The following is a 10,354-nucleotide window of genomic DNA, read 5'->3' as shown; positions in this document are numbered from 1 at the left end:
CTGTGCCAGTGTAACTCACTTGGGAAGTGACACAAAATAGCCCCAAAATTCTGCCGGCACCGTCAGCAAAAGCTGCATGTTGTTGTTGATGTGTGTTATTAGCCAATAGTGAGGTATACTCATCTAAGGGACCTTACATATAATTGTATGTGTGGGGTACAGAAATGAGGTAGGCATTCAAAAATCATGTTACAGTAAACACTATCATTGCACACATGTGACTTGTTAAGAATAATTGTACTCCTGAAATTATTTAGGCTTGCCATAACAAAGGGGTTGAATAATTATTGACTCAAGACATTTCAAATTTTAATTTTGAATTAATTAGCACAATTTTCTAAAAACCTAATTTCAATTTGACATAATGGGTTACTGTGTGTAGGCCAGTGACACAACATCTAGATGTAATCCATTTTTAAATTCAGGCTGTAACACAACAAAATGCGGAGAAAGTCAAGGGGTGTGAATACTTTCTGAAGGCACTGTATTTGCCACAGTTGAAGGAAAATGAATGGCGCCATTCCACTGTTAAGAAACCAAAGTCACGTAAGTAAGGCGTACACTATTAACTGTGGTGCATCTAGATGATCAATTTCTCCAAGCAATCCAGCTAACCCGTCAATCAAATAATCAGTTCACCAAAAGTGATTTTTCCAGAAATCGGTAACATTTATTGAGCTGGAATTACTGTTCGTTATTCGAGACGTGCGCTGCAATTGAATCAATTGAATGTGCAGTCGCTGAACCAGTTTCATCACACCCCATGTATCCTGTTTATGAATTCACCACCGCATCCCCTCATTATCCCTTTAAACATGACATCCAAATGACATTCACATTCAATGATTAACATCACTATTTACATGAAGAACCATAGCAAGTGGTCAACGTTGTCTTGAGAAATGGAGAACTAGCTGGTAATATAAATCCATTCTATTGAATGTCAGTGTTTGGGTCCCAAAAGGATAACTCAAGGACAACAGTGATAAGAGTTGTATATCTTTTTTTTCTTCTTCTATGAGCATCACAAATCTTGGCTCAGACTGTCTAGGTGCTAAAGCTGTCAATGCAAACAGTAATGTGTGACATAGAAACACAGTACATACTGTATAATGCACTGAGATAATCCCACATACCATTAAGCACAAGCGTTGGGCTCATCATCTGATCTCATTATGCACAGGCATTGGGCTCAGTACTTTGTAGCATCACATCCCAATGATATCAGATCTTTACGACTTGTTATTTTGACTGGGTACGATAGTGTGTGCATAGCACAGGAGGTTGGTGGCACCTTCATTTGGGAGGACGGGCTCGTGGTAATGGCTGAAGTGGAATGAGTGGAATGGTATATAACACATGGTTTCTATTTGTTTGATGCCATTCCATTTGCGCCGTTCCAGACATTATTATGAGCCGTCCTCCCTTCAGCAGCCTCCACTGGCATAGTCATTATTTAGTAGGTGATCACTAGGATGAGCTTTCCAGGTAGAGCTTATAGGTACCTAATTCTACAAACTGTAAACACACTCAGTTCATGTTGGCCAAGCAGCTGTATGTGCTCCCATTTTAAAGCAATTACTAAATCTGTAGTGCCTGTGTATAATTATTATTATTTTTTGTCTGTTAACAGGCAGAGTGGCATAAATGCATCCGCTGTAGGGTAGATACAAAGGCCTACACACCCACACACACAAACTGATTTGAATAATACTGCTACTGTTTCTTTTAAAATGATCACATGTACATATCTATCCCCTGCGCTCGCTCCCTCGCTCTCTATCTCCCTCTCTCTTACACACACGCGCGCACACACACACACACACACACACACACACACACACACACACACACACACACACACACACACACACACACACACACACACACACACACACACACACACACACACACACACACACACACACACACACACACACACACACACACACCACTTGTATCTCCTCCATCAGAGGAGGTAATGAAAAAACGACTGCTATTTTGATGTCATGATTCTTCTCGGGGGAGCCAGCCAAAGTGCCTTCCATTGGGAAGACACCACTGCCACCGCGCCACGCTATCACGACAACGACTTCTTTAACTGGATTCCCAGCTGGGCGCCAAAGATTGTGAGATTTGTCCTTCACAACGGGCAACTTACGGTTAACGTATTGTTAATGCGATTAGCCAGCCAGAAACGTTCAGATCATTTAATGCATCGCCACGGCTAATTTGGAAGCCGCCTATATGACACATCAGCTTACCGTTGTGTTTGGTCACTAAGGAGGGTATAGGAGTTGATTTATGGATACGTAATATAATGTAGACTAATGGGAAGATCTGTTTGTACATGCCAGCCCCCTCCATATGCTAGATTTAATTATATGTATACATTGCTTGCTCAATGGCTCTCAAGGTCTAATTGGACTTTATCCCTGGCAGAGCTAACACGCATATGGTTGCAAAGACTTATTCAAACTTAATTTGCCAATCGCCTGTCTTTGTTAGCCAATGGACAGATAAACCACAAACACGACTGTTGAATAGGCACCAGGCAAAACGTTTATGAATTCAAACAGTTCAGACTCTAATGGCTTATTTCCACTAAGGATTTACCCCAGTGTTTTACCAAAAAGGCTCAGACTTCTGTGTTGCCACCTCCACAGCCTGGTCCCAGTGTCTCACTGCGCCATGGCCTCCGTGGACCTGCTCTAACTTGCGGCCAAGTCCAGGCCATTGGTACTTTTCAGCTTGCATTTACATAGCAAAGGCTAACTGTGAACATGGGTTAACACCATCTACGGTTAACACCTTCTCACAAAGCAACTGTCTTGATGATGCAGATGTTGTTGATTCTGCTCTACACAAGTCCTCCGTGTCAAGTCCTCAGTGTCAAGTCCCCAGTGCTAACTGGAAACACAGTTTCCCCCCAAATACAATAGAGCTAACGTGAATATGATCACTGGCGAACCACTGGTGCTGTAATGGAAAAAACCCAGTTTACCAGACTCAGATTTAGCCTAGGTTTGGACTAAAATGTACTTTTCAGGAATAATATCCATTAAACATGCTTCTTAGTCCAGGATTAGTCTTGTTTTTTTTCTTCAGGAAATCAGCCTCAAATGTTTTAGTTGTTATAATTGTTGAATTAATTTAAAAAATACATGCAATTTAGAATTGTGTGCACAGATTACCTGTATATACAGTAAATTGCCATGTCTTGAAACACTTACCCAAACCATATGGTTTAGGCATGCCTGAGGTTTAAGTTAGGTGCAGGCAGTTAGCCCGACCAAAGAGAGTTTTAGCTAACCCACAACTACAACTAGGTTATACTGTATGTCTCATAGGCTGTGTTCTATGTCACACCACCCTAAACACACACACAAACACACACACACACACACACACACACACACACACACACACACACACACACACACACACATCCTCGGGCCACGCTCGGACTCTACCCACACACTGACCTTAACATGCCACATGAACAACACCTGTTGCCATGTTGTCACAGCATTTTCTCACTAGCAGCCCATTTCTGATCTTTTGCAACAGATCTGATTAAATTGGTCAAATTAGTGGCAAAGAAATGTAAAATTGGGTTGCCTGTGTAAATGCAGCCTTGTTGCCTGGCAATGTGTACAGTACACCGTCAAAAAGTATGTTTCCTCGCATTGTACTGCCCTCTATAGGTCTTCCTCACTCTCACGACCCCCCCCCCCCCCCCCCATGAGGTACTACACCACAAATAGCATCTAAATATTGACAACATGCATGTTTTGCTCGTTATATACATTAGGGGTGGGGACATTCATACGTATTCCAGGATTCTTTCAGCCTCCAACGAATGGAAATGAATATTGACTCTAAATATTGTGTATGCTGCGCCAACCTTGATCCACGTTCCACCAGTTGAAACATTGGCAGTACAAAAAACGCATAATTGATTGCGCAGAGACATAGGAAGGACATCATATTATTTCGTCAGACAATGTTGAATTAAAGTCAACTATCTAAGATGCGCATACATATTCAGTCAAGTTGTGCGGTCAACGCTGAGAAAGAAAATAAGGATCTTGGGTAGATCTATTCACAACGCAATACAAGCCGTACCACTCACAAGATACAAAGGGATTCGTGCCTTTCCACCGATTCACCGGCGCTTGTGCTACAGAGGGAGATCTCGGTTGAAATGGATGTATCTGATGTTTTGCAGTTCGGCTTATTACACTTTTTCCCATATGAAATTATTACTTTTCTTTGATTCCATTCCACAATGAGAGACCAAGATTCGCTGTGAGAAATACAAGAACCCGCTTTTTTTTTGTCGCGCTGATCGTCACGTTGCAGGCGTGAATGAGACAGTTTGTGCAATTCATTGCCAGGTATTTGGAGCTAAAGACCGCCGTGGCTCTACTTTGAGGATTTTACAGCGGGGAAAAAGGAAGGAAAATCCCAGATTCCACATTACCATAGGACAGGATGGTAAACAGCGGAAGGTAGTTGGAATGCTTTCGCATTGACAGGGTTCAACATGGTAAGGACAGCGGATTTTCTGTCTGAGATGCAGGGCTGTATTGCTCATTTCAGGGGAAGCTAATTCTTGAGTTGGGGAGCTGTCCATGGTCCAGAAAATTATTTATTCCCATACAGCTCTTACAGCTGTATTCAAGTTGGTTGAATCTAAATTAAAACGATGAAACCGGTGGATTTGATTAAAGTGCCAATAATATACATCCGCGTTTACTGGTAGATATAATAAATTGACATTTACATTGCACAACTTTTTGGGGGGCTACTCAGTGTCCTTCAAGGTGATGAATGAATGCGCAATTCATGAAATCATTGCAATGACTCATATTCGTTCAGTGTAGGCCTATTTTGATTGTATGAATTAGTGGTAAATGGCCTACATAGGCTACAGACTAACTAAATATGGAATGCAATACATTCTTCATCGGTATGAATCAAATGTCCTTTCGTAAAACATAGCCTATTAGCCTACCATAAAGTCTATTATCATATTAGGATGACTACACCCACAAAATCGGACCTCCAGACCGATAGCTTTTTCTATTTTCTCGATTTTGTCACAGATAGAACTTGTGTGTGTGTGAGTGGTGCGCGCGCGTTTGTGAGGGAGGGGGGGGGGGCGAGAGAAAGGGAGAGAGAGATTATTTGAACAAGAATTAATATATTATTCAATTTCAACATTATACCGGATGCGAAATAAAACGTTTATTATACTATTATTTATTCCACATCAAGATGTAAATTGTGCATGACATTCAGCAACGCTTGCAAATCCGATTTTGCTTTTAATCAACTTGGGTCTCTTTTTTTCGCCCGAGGAATGAAAGGCTGTGACTGTCCCTATGTAACAATCAGTATTTCTAACGCAGGATTGAGGATGAACACCTACCATAATGACCAGGACTAGCCTATTTATCATTTATTAACAAAATATCTCCGGATATCTGATGATAATGATTAATACCCGGCGGTTTCTATACTATTCGCAAGTCGTCGGATCTGCAGGGTGGGTAGGAGATTGGTCTTTCCATAGGATTGCTCGTATCCTATTTTTTTAAATATATCATTAATTCTAAACTAAACAACGGAATTTTGTTCCATTCGATTTATAAAATATATATTTGAATCCTGGGTCGCATCGATTAAATGCGAACTTTGTCTCAAGATTAACTCTTTCCTGGAATCTTCGGGGAATAGAATTTGAAATGGCAATGGATTCTGTATAAATGCCGCAGATGGCTAGTGGGTTTAGTTTGCAAGCCATTTGAATCCATCGATAGATTTCAAAATCGCACATCACCAACCTAAAGGGGGCTATAATCAACCTGCTTGTTCTATTTTCAAAGAAACACATGCATAGGCTGTACTCTTTTCCATGACATTCCCACTGCATGTCATCAATATTTCGCATGGAGATTTATTTCATTTTCGGGTGTCTATACCATGTTGAGATATGATGCTGTAGCTGAATAAATAATAATGGAGCTGTACTGAATGTGGCATTTTAGCTGCAACAAATGTTTATGGCATAACTATATTGTGTTTGCAACTCTGTCCAGATTTCTGCTCTTTCTTATGCACGTAAAACTCCAAACATGTATATGCAAATAGTTCCTAAAATGCTTTACAAAGTGTATTCTGTCTCTATCCACAAGTGTATAGCTCTTTGTAACCACTGCATGCAGGGATTTTTCACTTAAGACAAGATGTTCATTAAACAGACAATGCCTGCCTTTCTCTTCTAGATGACACCCCATACTGGCACCATACTTCAGTGAACTGGGGCACCTTCTCCCTCGAAAATGCATATCTGGATACTGAAAATAATCCTTCTGATCGCAGCATCTCTGAGTCTTGTCGAGATGTACGACAATTACGGGGAGATCTGTAGGAATCTATGTACATGCGAAGAGAAGGAAGGGATACTGACGGTAAGCTGCGAGAATAGAGGGATCATCAGACTGACAGAAATAAGCCCGGTGCATTTTTCAATGTACCACCTTCTGCTGACAGGGAACCTCTTAAAGAAACTGTCCCTCAACGACTTCATCAACTACACTGGGGCGACCATATTGCATTTAGGCAACAATGCTATCGATGAAGTGGAAACGGGTGCTTTCAATGGACTCCAGGGATTAAAGAGATTACACTTGAACAACAACAAGATAGACGTCCTAAGGGATGATACGTTTGTCGGCCTGGAGAGTTTGGAATACCTTCAGATTGATTACAATTACATCACCAATATAGAGCCCAATGCCCTGAGTAAATTGCATCAGCTCACAGTTCTCATTTTGAATGACAATTTGCTCTCTGCTTTGCCTACCAACATTTTCCGGAATGTTCCCTTGACACATCTGGACCTCAGGGGCAACCGGTTGAAAATGTTTCCTTACATTGGGCTCCTGGAGCACATGGACAAAGTGGTGGAATTACAACTTGAGGAGAACCCGTGGAATTGCTCATGTGAGCTCATTGCCCTGAAAGCTTGGCTGGAGAGCATATCGTACACAGCTTTAGTGGGGGAGGTGGTCTGTGAGACGCCGTTCAGGCTGCATGGCAGAGACCTGGACGAGGTCTCCAAACAGGAGCTGTGCCCCCGCCGAGCAATCTCTGAATATGAAATGCGCCCCCCTCCCCCACTCAGCACCAATGGATATTTCCAAACCACGCCAGCTTCGGTGACGGCCTCAGCCACCTCGTCGAATGCTTTCAAGGCGTCGTCAAGGCCTACCAAGGGCACCCGTCAATCAAACCGAACCAGGTCAAAGCCCACCTCCCGGATTCCAGCTAACCCTTACAACTATGGCCCCATCATTGCTTATCAGACCAAATCTCCTGTGCCTTTGGACTGTCCCACCACCTGTACGTGTAATCTGCAGATTGCTGATCTTGGACTAAACGTCAACTGCCAGGAGAGAAAGATTGAGAACATATCTGACCTGAAGCCCAAGCCATACAATCCCAAAAAAATGTACCTCACGGGGAATTACATTCCTGTGGTACGCAGATCTGATTTCTTGGAGGCTACCGGATTGGATTTGCTTCACCTAGGAAACAATAGGATATCCCTCATCCAAGACAGAGCTTTTGGGGATTTAACCAACCTGCGTAGGCTGTATTTAAATGGTAATCTAATCGACAGGCTTACAGCAGAGATGTTTTTTGGCCTGCAGAGTTTGCAGTATCTCTACTTAGAATACAACAAAATCCGTGAGATTGTAGGGGGCACCTTCCGGTTTGTGCCAAACCTTCAGCTGCTTTTCCTCAACAATAACCTTCTGAAAACCTTACCAGCGGGAATCTTTACTGGGCTGTCCCTATCTAGACTTAATCTCCGCAGTAACCACTTCCAAAACCTGCCTGTGAGCGGTGTGTTAGATCAGCTAAAATTGCTGTTGCAGATAGATCTGATTGAGAACCCATGGGATTGCTCGTGTGACGTCGTCGGCATGAAGATATGGCTCGAGCAGCTCAGTGCAGGCACCGTTGTTAATGAGGTTAAATGTGAGACCCCCAAACGTCACAGCGGGATTGATATGCGTTCCGTTCAGTCTGAACAGCTGTGTCCAGATTACTCTGACGTGGTCGTCTCAACAGCGCCCCCCTCTGACGAGCCTCTGCCGGACAGAGCCACCACCACAGAGACCTACCAGAGATCTAACCCCACTAGCAGCGTCGTCCCTCTCTCTGTCCTCATCCTCAGCCTGCTGCTCGTGTTCATCATGTCCGTCTTTGTGGCGGCGGGGCTGTTTGTTGTTGTGGTAAAAAAGCGTAAAAAGTCCCAGAGCGACCGTACCAGCACCAACAACTCTGACGTGAGCTCGTTTAACTTGCAGTACAGCCTTTACAGTAATAACCGAACCGTCCCCAAAGTCAAAGCCCCCGCAGGACACGTGTATGAGTACATCCCTCACCCTATGGGCCACATGTGCAAAAATCCCATTTACAGGTCCAGGGAAGGCAACACAGTCGAGGATTACCGCGACCTCCATGAATTGAAGGTGACTTATAGGAGTGATGTGGATGAGGAGAGGAACAGCAACATGAGAAGTCCCACTTATAGCGTGAGCACTATTGAGCCTCGCGAGGACCCCTCCCCTGCAGACAATGCTGAGCACTTCTTCAGGGGCATCATAGAGGCGGACAACCAATCCCCCTCCGGTAACAGTCTAGAATACAAGTACACTGGCCCTGTCTCGTACACGTACAACCCAAACTTTGATGTTAGACGCCAGTTCTTACACCCAGAGAGGATACGAGAAACAGTGCTCTATGGCACAGCGCCGAGTACTGTTTACGTGGAGCCCAACAGAAATGAATATTTGGAACTAAAAGCGAAACTTCAAGTCGAGCCGGACTACCTCGAAGTTCTTGAGAAACAGACCACTTTCAGTCAGTTTTGAGCAACAGATTTGTCCCTATATGAAGGATTTCCCCCCTTAAAAGTACTGGCTCAATATTGAGGGTGCCTTGGCACGACACATCAACAAAATAAGCATTAAACGGGGTGTGCCAAACTCTATTATTCTTATTTCTTAATTACATGAGATTGCAGGAACTGAAAGTCTCTCTCTGAACCTAACTGGATGAACACACAAGTTGTCCTACTTAACTGGTGATTTAGAATCTATTTTTATATGGTGAAGATTGAATACACATACATGTAAGTGTACAGGTAAACTTACCCAACTACATTTTCAGGAATATAACCATACATATATTGTGAATCACAAAAATGTTTATAAATTACCTTCTGACGAAAAAACACTGTACGGCAGTGCCTCCATCAAACTGCGCAGGACAATTCTCTGCTTTAGTCTGTAAGTATTTATTTATTGGAATACTCTGCCATGTATTTTCCAAACTTTTGATCCTTCATCAATATTACCTGTGTCATAATTCCATGATCCTCTGTAAACGTTTATGTTTGTAGTTCCATATCATTTACTGTAGCTCGCATTGTAAAAGTGGCTTTTTTTAAAAAGGTGGCACACCCCCAATGTTAAAGAAAGACTGCGTCATTTAAAGAAGAAAAGAAGTTGTCTTTGTATGCTTTCTGCACTTTTTGGAGTTGGAAGGCAAGTGGGCCTTTAAACAGCTATCATTAGGATGATTACTATTAAAAATGAATATGTGCATTCATTCTTAATATGTATTCTTGATATGTTATCAAATTCATGAATAATAATTGAAATAATAATTATGTTGTGTAATACTGATATTTTAATGTAACACCTATTTTTATACAAGCATTCGCAATTCTCTTTCCCTCATCAATTTCATTCGTTTTAATTGCTTTGCACTTATTGCACTATATTGACCAAAATATGTTAATGTCATCAATAAATATGATGTCAGGTTCATATACGTTCTTGTGGGGAAAATGAAAGGCTATCGTTAGATACTTCACAGAGGCAGCTGCACGTAACATGTACCAATCAAGAGAAGTTGGTGTTTCAATCGGATTTTGATCGATATGCTTCAATCAATGATCCTGTGAGGGTGTCCTCGTAATCACGGTGGTTCCAATTACCAACATCAACATTTGTGCTGATCATCTTCAGATAGGGTTAAAAACACATTACATCACAGTCACCCAAAAAAAACATTTGAAAGTGTTCCTTTCAAGACTCCAGGGCCCTATTTCAGAAGGGGTGCATGTGAGCCTTTTTTATAGCGGCCCAAAATGAAAGCAGCATTTTAGAGAACAGAAGGGCCCGAAACTCAGTGTATCTGTCGATATGTCATAGCCGTCACAGGAGGTGAATCATAGCCAAGTGTCCACAGGCTAACGATGGAGGCC

General features: G+C 42.3%; 1 protein-coding gene across 2 annotated transcripts; it reads left to right on the top strand.

The window, feature by feature from the left end:
* Positions 1-3,803: 3,803 nt before the first annotated feature.
* Positions 3,804-9,918, top strand: LOC129840240 (SLIT and NTRK-like protein 5). Of its 2 annotated transcripts, none has more exons than XM_055907968.1 (2): positions 3,804-4,552; positions 6,294-9,918. In XM_055907968.1, the coding sequence occupies exon 2, from the start codon at positions 6,351-6,353 to the stop codon at positions 8,952-8,954; it is 2,604 nt and encodes an 867-aa protein (XP_055763943.1). In that variant the 5' UTR covers positions 3,804-4,552; positions 6,294-6,350; the 3' UTR covers positions 8,955-9,918. The 2 variants fall into 2 exon arrangements, with proteins under 2 accessions (XP_055763943.1, XP_055763944.1); XM_055907969.1 differs by lacking the exon at positions 3,804-4,552 and adding an exon at positions 5,257-5,554.
* Positions 9,919-10,354: the final 436 nt, after the last annotated feature.

Source organism: Salvelinus fontinalis, chromosome 41 (assembly GCF_029448725.1).
Source record: "Salvelinus fontinalis isolate EN_2023a chromosome 41, ASM2944872v1, whole genome shotgun sequence".
In the NCBI taxonomy this organism is placed as follows: domain Eukaryota; kingdom Metazoa; phylum Chordata; class Actinopteri; order Salmoniformes; family Salmonidae; genus Salvelinus; species Salvelinus fontinalis.
Note: the sequence above shows the minus strand (reverse complement) of the source record. Positions and strands in the feature narration are given on the sequence as shown.